The sequence below is a fragment of the Cydia pomonella genome, chromosome 20, assembly GCF_033807575.1.
Source record: "Cydia pomonella isolate Wapato2018A chromosome 20, ilCydPomo1, whole genome shotgun sequence".
In the NCBI taxonomy this organism is placed as follows: domain Eukaryota; kingdom Metazoa; phylum Arthropoda; class Insecta; order Lepidoptera; family Tortricidae; genus Cydia; species Cydia pomonella.
The window spans coordinates 1,195,906-1,212,819 of NC_084722.1; the positions used below are offsets into that span (position 1 = coordinate 1,195,906).

General features: G+C 39.3%; 2 protein-coding genes across 2 annotated transcripts; one reads left to right on the forward strand and one right to left on the reverse strand.

The window, feature by feature from the left end:
- Positions 1 to 6,908: 6,908 nt before the first annotated feature.
- On the forward strand, positions 6,909 to 10,034 carry LOC133529090 (apolipophorin-3-like). The gene is made up of 4 exons (XM_061866713.1): positions 6,909 to 7,041; positions 7,671 to 7,874; positions 8,219 to 8,377; positions 9,850 to 10,034. Exons 1-4 carry the CDS (start codon positions 7,000 to 7,002, stop codon positions 9,997 to 9,999), a joined length of 555 nt encoding a protein of 184 aa, XP_061722697.1. The 5' UTR covers positions 6,909 to 6,999; the 3' UTR covers positions 10,000 to 10,034.
- A 1,256-nt stretch (positions 10,035 to 11,290) lies between these two features.
- LOC133529086 (leucine-rich repeat-containing protein 15-like) lies at positions 11,291 to 15,282 on the reverse strand. The gene is made up of 2 exons (XM_061866709.1): positions 14,034 to 15,282; positions 11,291 to 12,717 (listed from the first exon to the last, which is right to left on the reverse strand). Exons 1-2 carry the CDS (start codon positions 14,053 to 14,055, stop codon positions 11,852 to 11,854), a joined length of 888 nt encoding a protein of 295 aa, XP_061722693.1. The 5' UTR covers positions 14,056 to 15,282; the 3' UTR covers positions 11,291 to 11,851.
- Between the last annotated feature and the right edge of the window lie 1,632 nt (positions 15,283 to 16,914).

Here is a 16,914-nt window from a genome sequence, read left to right on the forward strand (position 1 = left end):
GACGGTAGTCTTACATACTCGAAATTTTTCGTTAAACGTGAAATCTGTCACATTAAAAGCAAAATGTAATCCTTTTACGAAAAACTCTTCGTCTTCGTTCAATTACATATTCATTATCACTATCGTCACTATTGCTGTCACTACTCGTTGTTAGAACCATTTTTTATTCTTAATTAGATTGTCCGGCACACCTCATCAAGTTTTTACACATCATGAGAGCGCCTGTCAGAATTATACTACAATTTACAAAATATGTAAACTTGTAATTACTATTATGTGTTTAATAAACTAGTTTTCCATACAAAATTGTAAAATTGTACCTGTGAAGTGAAAATGTTTATTGAACCAAATTATGTAAAATTGTAGATACAATTGTACAATTATGTAAGTTTTCCACCATGACAAATTTGTAAGTCACATTTTTTATTAAACAGGAACTTGTAGACTTGTAACCTGTCACCTACAATTTACAATTTGTAACATTTATTAAACGGGGCCCTGGCAACCTTACTCACCGGCAGGAACACAACACTATGAGTAGGGTCTAGTGTTATTTGGCTGCTGTTTTCTGTAAGGTGGAGGTACTTCCCCAGTTGGGCTCTGCTCTAGATCTGGAATGACATCCACCGGCTGTGCCCTACCACACAAAGGGAGATGACATTCACAATGCCCATACCTCTCTTTTGGACGTAGTTTAAGGACGTACCCGGGTCCAATATCAGTTCAGCGGTTTAAGCGTGAAGAGGTAACAGACAGACAGACAGACATACTTACGCATTTTTAATATTAATATGGATATAATATGACCGAAGAGTTGGAAAAGCCGAAAGGAGGAGTGTCGCCCCACTGATTATACCAAGGATGCTGGCGGCATTTCCTCGTTGTATCGTAATACTGATACGTTATGCGTGGAAGCCGCCAGCTCTTCGGTCACCAGTAACTCAACCAGACTTGTGCGCGCTGGGACCCCATGGACCTAGAGTTTCAACGCCAAATGGTACAAAATGGTACTCTCTACCGAGGCTCTTATATTATATTACTTATTTAATTTAACGAAAATAGGTCTATTTGTTTAAGATTGTCTCCTATTGATTCATTTACCTTATTTATTTACTTTTACTCATTAGCTGACCCGATTGACGTTGCCCTGGCCAGAGGTCAAATAGTTTGGTAGATAAAGTATTTTTTATGTAGCTTGGGTACGGTAACAGCTATATCAGATTTAAGCGCAAAATACTCATAGCATACTATAAAATATGTATGACCCATAAGCGAATATTAACTAATAAAAAGTATCGAAGTAGTGAAAGGCATCAATTCCAATTTCGGAATATTGGCTAAACTACCTCGACCGAAATGAGTGCCTTTCAGCCCTGAGCCCCCTCCAGACTATGCGCGTGAATCGCGGCGCGACTTAGCGGAGCGAACATACCGCGACGTTGACGTAGACTCCACACTCGCACAGTTTCACGGCGATTTCGCAGTTTGGTTCGCGGCAAGATGGCGCCGAAGCGTCAGCTGATCGGATTTAGTTTCCGGCAAGGCACTGATTCAAACTGGGAACTGTCAAATTGATTTTTGGTTGATCAAGTTCGCACCCAATATAACCAAGTAGCCGCCATAGGTTATGACAGTTTAACTGAGTTACAGATTAACCGACTCGTGAGCGAATCGCGGCGCGAAGCGATCGCGAGTGTGGAGTCTTGCAAGTTCGCGCTTCGCGTCTCCTTTGACGCGGGCCAAATACCGACAAAAAACGGGGAATAAGGCGCGAAGGCGTGAACAATCTGCGAAATCGACGCGAGGGTCCTCCACACTCGCGTTCGCGGCTTCGCGCACGAGTGTGGAGGGACCAGTCAAAGAATTTAATTTTCGACCCATTTCGTACCTTGTCACAGTGAAAATTAATTTGAAATTCGCTAGGGACCTCATACATTTGTCACTGAGACAAGGTACGAAATGGACCCAGTTATGTCCTTAGTCTTACGTCCAAAAGAGAGGTATGGGCACTGTGAATTTCATCTCGTTTTGTGTGTTAGGGCAGCGGATGTCATTCCAGATCTAGAGCAGAGCATGAGCAGAGCCCAACTGCGGAAGTTACTCCACCTTACAGAAAACCACAGCCAAATAACACTAGACTCTACCCATAGTGTTGTGTTCCTGTCGGTGAGTAAGTTTGCCAGAGCTCAACGAGGGTGCGGAGTGTTAGGCTCGGCAACGCGCATGTAACACCTCTGGACTTCCAGGCGTCCATAGGCTACGGAGACTGCTTAACATCAGGTGGGCCGTATGCTTATTTGCCACCGACGTCGTATTGTATTGTATTGTAGTTCGGGCAATTTTCCGCAACTCGACGACTGGCGCCTATTTTGCGTGACAAGGGGGGGGTGGAGGGTTGGCTACTCTTGCCAGCCCAACTCCTCGAGGAATCCTATCAAACCTTTGATGTTGAGTAGGACCTCAGGGAGGTCTCTCGGGGATCCGAGATGTTGTGCCCTGTATGGGGCCACTCCGCTGAATTCCAGCACCACGTGAGAGGCTGTTTCTTCTGTCTCCATGCATCCTCGGCATAAGGGACTGTCTGTGACACCTGTTATGAAAAGATGTTTGTTAAATAGTCCATGACCTGTTATGACACTGGTTACCATACTCAGTCGGACCTTCCCTAGTCGTATTAAAAAAAATGTGTCGGAAATTAAATTATTTTACTGAACCGCAACTATACCTACAATTGATTCTTTATCATCTTTTAATATAAAGGGCCAATTACATCCACACTTATTGGGCCCGAAATCAGTCCCGATGTCGGGCCTGTTAATTGTTTTTCGTAACACGAAATATCAGCACATCTTTAACAATATTTGAAATGTAAAAAATTGGTTCGTATGCAAAAAGATCAAACATTGCATATTTTTTGGCAATTAGAGACAAAGTATTATTACATGTCAAATATTGCATGTATAAGATGTGCTGATATTTGGTGAAACGGAAAAATACTCTTACTCGGGCACGACGTCGGGCCTGACATCGGACGAGAGCGAGTGTGGATGTAATTGTCACTTAACCCCTAAAGATCAACTTTGCTTTTCCTAGAAAAACTTTATCTATAATAACAAGTAATAATAAATATTTCTCAGTATTTCATCACTATAATCAAAGTTTAATGAAAGCGAAGGTCAATCGAGACACCGTTTGTCATGAGTAGAATCACGCCAGAGTCACACGAAGCTAAGGTGACAGCAATTTTCATAGCACAGACTGTGCAAGTGTTATTTTAAACATCATAACTTAATAGAAGTTTAATACTGTGCAAGTGTTATTTAAACGTCATAACTTAATAGAAGTTATACATTTTTTTTTTTTAATAAAATTAATAAATATTATAGGACATTATTACACAAATTGACTAAGTCCCACAGTAAGCTCAATAAGGCTTGTGTTGAGGGTACGATATATATAAATATTTATAAATACTTAAATACATAGAAAACACCCATGACTCAGGAACAAATATCCATGCTCATCACACGAATAAATGTCCGTACCAGGATTTGAACCCGGGACCATCGGCTTCATAGGCAGGGTCACTACCTACTAGGCCAGACCGGTCGTCGAACTTGCACAATTTATGCTATCAAAATTAGCCTGATTGTCCGCTAATGCTACACTGTGCGGGACATTCCCCTACGGGCTCCATACAGTGGTAACTGGTAGGTTATGTGTGTAGGTTTAGGTATAATGTTTAGGCTTAGGTACTAACACTTTGGAAACTGTTTTTACTAACAAAATGTATGTGTCACAATTATAAAAATAAAAAAGCGGCCAAGTGCGAGTCGGACTCGCCCATGAAGGGTTCCGTACCATTTATGACGTATTAAAAAAAACTACTTACTAGATCTCGTTCAAACCAATTTTCGGTGGAAGTTTGCATGGTAATGTATATCATATATTTTTTTTAGATTTTTCATTCTGTTAAGTATTTTAGAAGTTACAGGGGGGGGGATACATTTTTTCACTTTGGAAGTGTCTCTCAGTTTAGAAAAAAATAATATTAGGAACCTAAATATCTGTTTTGAAAACCTATCCATAGATACCCCACACGTATGGGTTTGATGAAAAAAATTTTTTTTTTTAATTTTATGACGTATTAAAAAAAACTACTTACTAGATCTCGTTCAAACCAATTTTCGGTGGAAGTTTGCATGGTAATGTACATCGTATATATTTTTTAGATTTTTCATTCTGTTATTTTAGAAGTTACGGGGGGGGACACATTTTACCACTTTGGAAGTGTCTCTCGCGCAAAAGCTCAGGGCGTCTGTAGCCCCTGTTTTGTGTCACAATAACATGAAATAAATGTTTTCAAATTAAAAATGGTTGCCATCTTAGCTTACAAAATATCAATTAGGAGAATTATTGAATAGGAACTTTACGGAAATCATAAAAACAAATTTATATTTTTTTATACATATGATTTTATTACCTAAAGAATCGCTTAAATAGATTAAAAATACATTTAATATTCTTAGGGCCTGTTTCACAAAGTCTGAGTAAAGTATTGGATAGCTAATAACAAATAAATTAACCGCCAGATAAAACTACCTTAAGTTGTAAAGGTATTTAATCTACCAGTTAAGCTTATTTGAAGATTGTGAAACGCCAACGATGACTGTATTCGTCAGATAAGTGGCAAGTAGCTTATTCTGGACATTGTAGAGTATCTTAAGTGCCAGACATAAAATATAATTAAAAAAAAATATATATATATAATAAATAATTCAGCCTATATACGTCCCACTGCTGGGCACAGGCCTCCTCTCATGTGCGAGAGGGCTCGGGCTATAGTCCCCACGCTAGCCCAATGCGGATTGGGGACTTCACATACACCTTTGAATTTCTTCGCAGATGTATACAGGTTTCCTCACGATGTTTTCCTTCACCGAAAAGCTAGTGGTAAATATCAAATGACATTTCGTACATAAGTTCCGAAAAACTCATTGGTGCGAGCCAGGATTTGAACCCGCGACCTCCGGAATGAAAGTCGGACGCCATATCCACTCGGCCACCACCGCTATTAATTAAAAATTTAATTAATATTTTTTTTATTAAATAACAGTTATTATTAGTTTTAATTTTAAGTTGTTTTGTGTTAGCATAAGTTCAATTTACTTGCTTTTAGTTTCTTATTTGAAAAAAAATATAATTATGTTAATTAAATAACATATACAAACTGATTCAACTTGCGATTCTTGCGAAACCGTCTTTTTGTCAGTTAATTAACAATAAGTTTATCGCTAAAAAGTGATAGATAACCTTTAGGTAGTGAAGTAAAAATTATCAGACGGATATGTATCATTCTTATCAGAAGTAAATGTAGGTAGGCATGTTAACGGCACCAATCGTAGGACATTTAAGAGAAAATTGGGAGTATTTTTAGGGTTCCGTAGCCAAATGGCAAAAAACGGAACCCTTATAGATTCGTCATGTCCGTCTGTCTGTCCGTTTATGTCACAGCCACTTTTTTTTAATATTTCGGCGACACCTGTAATTGTTTTATGCGTTAAAAGTTGAATGTCCTATACGTCGTTTATGTTTTCTATGTATTTAATGAAAGTTGCTAAAATTGGTTTGAATATCATTAACAAATTAAAACTATGTTTTTTTTATTCAGTCATGGGATGTATGGCGACATTAATTTTCAAACTAACAAATATAATTTTGAAAAATTAAACTTAAGCAGCTCTATTGTTTATGGTAAAATGTTGCCAGTATCTAAAAACTGATGCTAAATAATTATTTTACAGGATTTGTCTATACCATCCCATTACTGGTGCCAGTCCCATCATAGGGGTGTTTACTTTAGGTATATGAAAATGTACAAATAGGGAACAAATATAATTTAATATCTTGATTTGTGTATTTAACTACTATAAAATTATAAACTGAAATAAGTACATGTCATGCTGAGGGCCTACCACGAATACCGAAGTTTGCAAATTGCGAGCAACTTTCTCTTTTACTCTAATTACTTCTTAAAGGGGAATAAAAGAGCAATTTGCAAACTTTGGTGTTCGGGGTAGGCCCTCTGTTCCCTAGTTGTAAAAATGGCAGCGCCATCTTTCCCGGTAGAAGAACTGAGTGCAAAATTTCGTACCGACTTGATACCGCGATGAAATGCATAATGGCTTCCATAAAAGTGATACTAAGTCCGAATTTGATAGCCTGCCAAGGCGGAACTTGAAAGTACAAAAAAGAAGGCCGCTTCCGATGCGAAAAATTGAGGCTGATTTAACCCATCTGATACTGAAATAGTAGTTATGGCAGCAGTTAAAGCCCGACCAGAAATATATGATCATTTTCAAGAGGGCGCTGTTATTCTCATTTATAGGGTGTTAGGGTGACAGTTCATTTTACCATGAAAATTTTAGTTTCAACAAATTCCGCAATATGGCGCGTGATCATATATTACTGGTCAGGCTTTAGAAATTTACTGGCAGACACAGAAAAGCGAATTATATCAGTATTTTTATAAATTTTAAAATATTATCGACCTTTTTTCTTTATCCTCATTTCTGGTTAAAACAAATTTTATAACCCGAAAATAGGTGTGACAAAAAAGAGCACGAATCTGTACATTTCCGTCTCAAAATCCGGGTTTGAAATAGATAGTATTCCTTGTAAGTTAATCGTTGTTCAAACTTTGTTATTGTAACAACATTAGCAAGCAATTATCTCTCGCAAACTTATACAATAATCGATCTCCGAACTCAAATTTTACAAACAATTCTCAACCTTAATTCAGAGACAAGATTCTCGGGAGTCAGTTGAGAGTACAGATCTTAGCATATACTTTAAATTCATGGCTATAGTTATACTGGTCAGTTTCGAGTCGTATGTGAACAGAGATAAGCAAACATTGTCGCCTATATAACGTGCTTCGCCCCCTGGAGACATCAGTCCTACTGTGGGAGAGCGAGCTCAGCGACTGACACAAACAAAATGGCCGCCAAATTCGTTGTCTTCGTTGCTTTCTTGGCTCTGGTGAGTACCTAATTTTTTTAAAGTGTAATTTTAATTGGTTTTAGGCGTTAATTTATCCCTAAGGTTAAGGGGGATTAGAACTCTAGGGATTAATGTACATGATTGAAAATATTTTTTTTAATAAAATACTTTATATATAATAGGTATTTAAGTAGAATTTTATTTTAGCCAATCAAAACGTTTAGTGACCATAATCTTCCTCACATTGTCCAGGCACTTTGCCACGGCTCATGGGAGCCTGAGGTCCGCTTAGCAACTAATCCCTAGAACTGGCGTAGGCACAAGTTTTTACGAATGCGACTGTCATCTGACCTTCCAACCCAGAAGGTAAACTAGGCCTTATAGGGATTAGTCCGGTTTCCTCACGATGTTTAATTAACTTCACCGAAAAACGACTAGTAAATATCAAATGATATTTCGTACATAAGTTCCGAAAAACTTATTGGTACAAGCGGGGGGTTTTAACCTGCAATATTCTGCAATTTGTGTATTGAGTAATATTCATAGCTGCGGGCGGGGTATTATTTTATGAAGAAGGGAAAACTTACAGTGATACGTGTCAGATAAGGATCGGTCATGTAGACCGCGAAATCCAAAATGTATGTCTGACGAGTGATTTTTTTCCACAGGCCAACGCCCGCATGGTTCGCCGTGAGACCAGCCCTCTGGACGAAATCCAGAGGCACGCAGCTGACTTCCAGAAGACCTTCACGGAACAGTTCAATGCCCTCGTCAACAGCAAGAGCACCCAGGAGGTCACCAAGTCGCTTAAGGAGGGCTCAGACTCCGTGCTTGTTCAGCTCTCCTCCTTCTCAACCGCTCTGCAAGGCGCTGTAAGTATCGCCCGAGAGGCTAATTTAAACTTAAGTTATTTTAAACTTAAGTTGAGCAACTATTAAAATGTTTTATTTATTTAAAATTTAAAGGCAACAAGGCCCATATTACAAATACCATACAGACTACCATATAGGTAGGTATATGCATTTTATAAACTTAAATCTAATCACTATTTAGGCGACAAAACGGCGTAGTTCCTTTGATTCGTCTGGTCTTTTGTCGGATTCGGCAGTTTTCCTCGGAATCTCCGAAACACCCTTCGGCCAAAAGTCGACGCACTCGATGGCGCCCTGCAGTGTCACTCTCTAGATCCTCATTACTAAGGGTTTGATCATTACAGGTCAATGACGCGTCCGGTAAAGCCAAGGTAGCCTTGGAGCAGACCAAGCAGAGGATCGACCAGACAGTGGCCGAGCTTCGCAGACAGCACCCTGATGTGGAGCAGCAGGCGTCCCACCTTCGCGACAAGCTGCAACAGGCCATCCAGAGCACCGTCCAGGTTAATATCTGCTCAAACTGGTGTTAAAACACCAACTGTTCACCTCTGCTTGATAAACATCCTGACCAGAGTTTTAGTCACCGTAAAACTACCCAACTCTAGTCCAATACTGCAACTATGGTCCACAAGTTCAAAAGGAAATTAAGTATCTATACCAATGTTTCTTTTGGTTTACTCCTAGTTTTACCTTCCATTTATAAACATACTTTGCCTTAGAACTACAAAAATATAGTAAAATACACACCTGAACGAGAAAAATTGAGTTTATTTGTGGACCATAGTTGGGAGCTTTGGACTATAGTTGGGTGGTTTTACGGCATCTATTTTTTTACACTAAAGTACAAATTCGCCTTTTCACACAAACGTATTCCTAATTTTGGATATTAACATTAATGAAATTATTTTGACACAATTTACGTACTGACTGCGTATGATTTTTATTCAATTTTTTAATTATTATAGGAGTTAGATAAAGTCCCCAATCCGCATTGGGCTAGCGTGGGGTCTATAGCCCGAGCCCTCTTGCACATGAGAGGAGGCCTGTGCCCAGCAGTGGGACGTATATAGGCTGAATTATTATATATAGGAGTAAGGAGCATTTAAACATTTATATGAAACCTGTATTTCGCTCCTAATTTTTACAATAAATAAAAAATCGAAAATTTCAAACTTAGGAGTTTAGCTATGGTTAATATACATCAAATTATGTAAACATATTTTCCATTATGTCAATATCCAGAGAGGAAAATGGGGACTACGTTTGCCGTTAGACGCCGTTAGATATATCAGAGCGGCTAAGGTGCTCACAAATATCTGAACACGCCTGTCAAGGTGTTAGAGTGCGTGTTCAGATACTTTTGAGCACTTCGGCAGCTCCGATATATCTGATGGCGACTGTACATACCAGTGGCGGATCGTTCAAAGAACTCGATTCCCACCGGCTTGTCTTATTTCAGCCCGTTGAGTACTTTCACGATCGGTTCATGGAGAAAAGGAAAGCAAAATTAGCTCCGGGTTCCCTATGAATATTTGTGACGCGCCGCCACTGGTAGATACATTATAATCTTAAACACTACGACGACGACTTTTGACGACCTGCCTGGCCTAGTGGGTAGAGATGCTGCCGATGGTCCCGGGTTCAAATCCTGGTAAGGGCATTTATTCGTGTTATGAGCACGAATATTTGTTCATGAGTCATGGGTGTTTTCTATGTATTTATAAATATTTATATATTATATATATCGTTGTCTAAGTACCCACAAGACACATTTACACAAGCCTTATTGAGCTTACTGTACGACTTAGTCAATTTGTGTAATAATGATATAATATAATTTATTTAAACTAGGGACTTATTTCAGCTAAAAGCTGTATTGTAAAACAGGAATCGAATCTTTTAACTCAGGAATATTCTGTTTCGTTTTCTGCTTGTTTATGGTCATCGCAAATACATATCTTTTATCATATTTTAGGAATCCCAAAATCTCGCCAAGGAGGTCCAGGCCAACGCCGAGGCCACCAACCAGAAGCTCGCCCCCCAGATCAAGCAAGCCTATGACGACTTCGTAAGGCAGGCTGAGGCCGTCCAAAAGAGGGTGCAAGAGGCCGTCAACAAGCAATAAGAACCTGTATTTTTTAATATAGAATGTCAGTATCACATTGTTGTTTTTGTCACCCGCGAGTCCCGTGTAGAATATCAGTATCACATTTTCACATTGTTGTTTTTGTCGCCCGTGAGTCCCGTGTAAATGTCAGTATCACATTTTCACATTGTTGTTTTTGTCACCCGTGAGTCCCGTGTAAATATCAGTATCACATTTTCACATTGTTGTTTTTGTCGCCCGTTAGTCCCGTGTAAATATCAGTAACACATTTTCACATTGTTGTTTTTGTCGCCCGTGAGTCCCGTGTAAATATCAGTATCACATTTTCACATTGTTGTTTTTGTCACCCGTGAGTCCCGTGTAGAATATCAGTATCACATTTTCACATTGTTGTTTTTGTCACCCGTGAGGCCCGTGTAGAATATCAGTATCACATTTAAACATTGTTGTTTTTGTCGCCCGTGAGTCCCGTGTAGAATATCAGTATCACATTTTCACATTGTTGTTTTTGTCGCCCGTGAGTCCCGTGTAAATGTCAGTATCACATTTTCACATTGTTGTTTATGTCGCCCGTGAGTCCCGTGTAAATATAATTAATAAATTACCTACTAAAAAACATATTTTTTCCCTCGATAAAGTCAAGATAATGCGAATTACCTATTCGCACATGTATCGTACAACGTTTTACAGTACATATGACCCTTTAAATTTTCGACATAGTTACAATAATGTGCTAATTTACGCACTAGTGCGGAAAAGTAGCACCATATGTACTGTAAAATGTTATAAATGAAATTCGATGGAACGGGGAAGGCTGGCAAAAACTAGACGTACCTAGATGACGCTCTCGGTCGACAGTACGGTTATGATAATACTATTATTACTTAATCTATGGTACAGTATTACATTTTTGTATGAAATTTGACTATACCATAGAGTCCATAAACAATGGAATTGATGCCTTCTCCATTAGATGTCTAACATAAGTGATTACTTTTATAAATTGGCCTGACGTTTCGAACGTAGCGTTACGTTCGCGTGGTCACAGGCACACACCCTGACTATAGCAAAATAAAGGATGACTCACGCTATCTAGAACGGTCCGGGTCGGGCCCGATGCGTCCGACACCTCGTTTTCGTTTTCTATATATGACGAGTGATTGGTGATCACGTGATGCTTGCTAGCGGAAACCAAGTGTCGGACGCGTCGGCCTAGACCCGGACCGTTTTAGCGCGAGTTATTTTTAATAAAAGTAGATGTATGCGATTGTTCAAGGCCTGACGGGCTTATAGCAGAAAAACTCCAGAATAATTAAATGAGACGTGTAATCTGTCTTGTGGTACAGGAATAAGTGAATGACATGCTTTTGACAATATCTTAAACGACAATACTAATAATCAATACTCAAATAATAATAAGTCAATATTTAATACGAGAGGAGATTGACCTCTGTGGCGTTTTGCTATAATATTTGCGCAGGCGCTTCATGGATCTGATTTTGACCCGAACAGCGATTAAGTAAAAAAAAAGTAGGTACCGATACCGATTCGTTATTAAAATTATGAGTGATTTTAGTATAATGTTGAATTAAAGGATGGAATTGTGGATAAGAAAGACTGAGGATAGTCAAAACAAAAGTATTTCGTCTAATATGAGTATATTAGCTATATTTAAGTATTATCCATTAGAGTCAGACCAAGATAAGTTGGCAGCTATTTTGATATCCCAGACGGTGCAAGTGTCAATTAGGCGTCATAATTTCATAGAAGTATACGTTTAAAATAACCCGTGCACCGTCTGGGCTATAACAATGACAACTTATCTCGGTTTGACTCTAATGTTTATGTAAAACATTTGCCACAGACTAAGCTAAGTAGTTTCTCGGTGGCACGATGTACCGACAAATTTGCATGCTGGCTTAGCCCCACTCAGCTGACGGTCCCAATAGACATCGTAGTCACGTACACCCAACTTCATCACCTCAAGGACCTGCTCGATCAAACACGCACAGTTCCAGGAGTTATAACAGAAACAGAAGCTCTTCAGACGAGCGCCAGAATTGACAAAGTCAGTGGCCATATTTGCTGGTAAATACGAGATCTTATTGAAGTCCAATCGCAACCCCTCAAACTTAGCTCCACGGAACACGCCCGGTGAAACGTACTCTATCAAATTATGGTCTAAGGTTAACTTTTTCAAGGTTTGAATCGGAAAAGTTACTTCCGATATAAACTTGATCTTATTATCATTCAAATACAGTTCACGCAAATTAGTTAACGGTTTAAATATATCCGGGTGTATGTGTTCAATTAAATTGAAACTTAAATCTAAATTCCGCAACTGCAAGGTACCGGCGAATGTTTTTGAGTTATTTAAAACAGTTATCTGATTACTTGTAAGAAATAACTCTTGTAAGCTTGGGAGCGAGTGTTCACTGAAATTTGGCATCTCATGTAACTTATTAGAATTCAGATAAAGACTCATTAATTCAGGCAAAGAGTCGAAGACGGCGATGTCTATATGCTCAATTTTGTTCATATGTAAGCGTATGGTTTTTAAGTTTGGGAGGTTTTCGAAAGCACCTAACTCGATTTTTTTTATATTGCAATCATATCGGTCCAAGACAGTGACATTGTTGTCCAGTCCTCGTATACCAAAAGGCGGCCCACGGCTGCACGACGTCCTATGATCGCCATAGGCAGAAACTGCCAATAGCAATAACACCAACATTGGCCCTGAAATAAAGAATAAATAAATTAGCAGAGCATATGGACACTACATTTTATTGGTTGCGGATTCAAAATCAGAGCAAAACAAGAAAAAGAAAGCAGAGATTTTACGTTATCGTATTTTTCGTCCCTAGACGGAGATGGCGGGATGACCTAGACACCAACCAGGCCGGAAGGGGCACTAAATCAGGAGTCGTGGAGAACAAGGGGAGAGACCTTTTCTCAGCAGTGGGAGACCAGAATAGGCTAGTAAAAACAATTGTTTTGCAGTCGCACTGTGATAGATATCTACACGTATGAGGCAATAAAAAATATGTTGTAATTATAAAAATCTTAGGCCAAATCTTGGCACTATCCTATATTTACATTTACCAAAAAAGCCTTCAAGGAAACATAACAAGGACTGCAAATATCAAATATCAAATATCAAATATCAAATATCAAACATTTATTCAGCAAATAGGCCACAGGGGCACTTTTACATGTCCATTTTTACAAACAATAAATTAAAAAAAAACAATTACAAATATCGAATCTATGAAATAATAAATACTTTATTAGAGATGTATACTGTCTCTAAATGTCAAATTACACAAAAAAAAACTATGATAAAAAAATAAAACCATAAAATACTAAAATTCTTTAGAGATGTATAAGTCTCTAAGTGTCAGAGATAAAATATAAAAAAATATATTAAATTATCCTTAGAGATGTAGAGGGTCGCCAAGGCTTGAATTCTTATATAAATAATTAAAAGACAAAAAAATTAAAACAGACAAGAACCGAATGAAGTGTCTCACGTTAATGTCACTCAAAAGTAAAGTTACATACTTTAACATAACATAACCTGTACCCCGTGTAAGCTTAAACAGACTCTAAATTTTCTTTTATTCTTCCCATACGATTTTCAATGTACATATTTCATTTAGGAACTATTTCTAGTATTTCTTCTTCTTTTAAAATATGGCTTCCATCAAATCTATGATGATTTTGCCAATGTCAAGTTTCGTTGTAAGTTTTAAGTGTGCTCGTAGAGCATGACGTTGTTCGGTAGTTGCTTTTAGTAAAGAGATAGCTGGACTTTACTAAAAGCCGCGATGGATTGCCGGATGTTGATTAAAACATGGTTAAACGCGTTTCAAGATTAGTTTTTCATTAACTGCACACTTCCACGATAGTTCACTGCATAATAAGCTATCAGTACTACACTTTGAACTACATAAATGAGCAAAACCCAAAAAATATTCTCGAGACGTCTTCGCCATCTTGAATCTCAACGACAACCTCTAGTATTTCTACTCTTCTAATTTAAAAAGACTTACCCGTAATCATGACATCAGACATTTGTCAGTTTAGCCGAAACTAATATACAAACGACATTTTTTTTCGTTCGTAAGCTATACACGATGCGGCAAAAGTATTATGAGGCACAGAGAGAGGAAGTTTCTAGAAAACAGTCTTAAAAATATAAACGAATTTAATACTTGACATATCACCTTAATAATCATTATTTTGGTCATTAACTATAAGTTTAAGAAAAGATAAGAGTGCGGTCTTCGCCCCGAGATAAAAGTTATGTGGTTCTGTAGTCGTCGAGATCTAAATCGGTGAATCTTTGCAATTAATATTTTAGTAAGATTCATAAGACGTTGAATCAAATGAAGATTATAGTTTAGACAAACGCACTAAGTTAAATGAGAGTTTCTTTATTATGTTAGCCCTGACGATATCAAACGGATAGTGAAAGGTACATAGTCAACCTTAATGCTACGACATAAAGCTCACAATCTGTCATCACCCGGGCATGCTAGATGTGGCCGTGACTGGCGTACCGGACCCCGAAGGGAACTTACCGGTCGCCTGCGTCGTGAGGTGTCCCGGCTCTGATATTAGCGCTGACTATATCAAACGCATAGTGAAAGCTACATAGTCAACCTTAATGCTACGACATACAGCTCACAATCTGTCATCACCAGTGCGTGCTAGACGTGGCCGTGACTGGCGTACCGGACCCCGAAGGGAACTTATCGGTCGCCTGCGTCGTGAGGTGTCCCGGCTCTGATGTTAGCGCCGACTATATCAAACGCATAGTGAAAGCTACATAGTCAACCTTAATTCTACGACATACAGCTCACAATCTGTCATCACCCGTGCGTGCTAGATGTGGCCGTGACTGGCGTACCGGACCCCGAAGGGAACTTACCGGTCGCCTGCGTCGTGAGGTGTCCCGGCTCTGATGTTAGCGCTGACTATATCAAACGCATAGTGAAAGCTACATAGTCAACCTTAATGCTACGACATACAGCTCACAATCCGCCAGCACCCGAGCGTGCTAGACGTGGCCGTGACTGGTGTACCGGACCCCGAAGAGAACTTACCGGTCGCCTGCGTCGTGAGGTGTCCCGGCTCTGATGTTAGCGCTGACTATATCAAACGCTTAGTGAAAGGTATATAGTCAACCTTAATGCTACGACATACAGCTCACAATCTGTCATCACCCGGGCGTGCTAGACGTGGCACGTAGCCGTGACTGGCGTACCGGACCCCGAAGGGAACTTACCGGTCGCCTGCGTCGTGAGGTGTCCCGGCTCTGATGTTAGCGCTGACTATATCAAACGCATAGTGAAAGGTATATAGTCAACCTTAATGCTACGTACATACAGCTCACAATCTGTCATCACCCGGGCGTGCTAGACGTGGCACGTGGCCGTGACTGGCGTACCGGACCCCGAAGGGAACTTACCGGTCGCCTGCGTCGTGAGGTGCCCCGGCTCTGATGTTAGTGCTGACTATTTCAAACGCATAGTGAAAGGTACATAGTCAACCTTAATGCTACGACGTAAAGCTCACAATCTGTGATCACCCGGGCGTGCTAGACAAGGCCGTGACTGGCGTACCGGACCCCGAAGGGAACTTACCGGTCGCCTGCGTCGTGATGTGTCCCGGCTCTGATGTTAGCGCTGACGATATCAAACGGATAGTGAAAGGTACCATCAATTCATTATTGCTAGGAGATACAATGGAAATACACTCATGTCTATGCAGAATTGAAAATCATAAACTAACAGCTGGCGGTATGTATTTCATCAGACAAATGAATTATCGAACAGATACCTAGTGAAAGTTAGCATCGTAAAGTTAGTATGTTGGTTGAACATTGGTGACCTAGTGGTAAAGAGTAAGAACTTCTGTACCAAATATCATTCAATGTGTACCAGTTGCTCTCAGTAAAAGAAAAAACACAACGATATTTGTAATAAATAGCCCAGTTTCATTGGTCGATAGGGCGCGTGCGGAGTGCGGGAGATTTTCATAAAGCATGCCATAGAGCCCGCATTGGACGAACTGTTTTCATTGGTCGATAAGGCCCGTATGCGGGGTGCGGACATTATGCGTTTCACTAGTCGTTATACCACCTGCGGGGAGCACGCTTTATATCGAACGAGTTATCGACCAATGAAACTCGGCCATAATAAGTTTAGGTGAGGTAAGAGAAACTATGGGGCAAGATAAACACTTGTAGGAAAATAAAGATATTAAAACTCCATTAAAGAATAATACTAAAAATAAAACTAAAGTATACATAAAATTAGCTTAAAAATACTTACGTAGACGGGCTTCCCTCATACGGTTTCACTTGCTCCAAGCAAAATAAGCTGTTTAAGCTGCCTCACTTGACCTTACCTAATCAAAACAGTTTTAGACCGTTCCATACTACGAAAACACATTAGCTACTAACTCATGCTGCTTTTTCTGTTGGTATATCTTGTCGATTTATACACAAGATGATGAAACGTTTTTTTTCTATAGATAATCTGACAGACTCGAAACAGCTAAGGGGAGGAAGTCATATTCTTGGATAAAATACCACAAACAGCATCCACCAAGGTTCACGGAGGGAAACTCAAGGAGATAGCTGTGCAAACGCATGCTGAATGAAATCAAAACTACGGCACTCTTTTAAGTTTCCTTATACCACATTTCCTTCGGCACATCAGTAGTAGACTAATATTCCGAAGGAAACTTTCCAAAATTGCGAAATTTTCCACATTGGAAAGTTCCGAAATCTTTTTATTGTTTAGTATTAGGATTGAAAGTTTCCGAAACATAAAATGGAAATTTCTTATATTTCTGGGAAATTTTCAAGAAATTTCCGAGAACTTTCCTATTTTTTGGAAACTTTTCGCAACTTGCACATGTGTA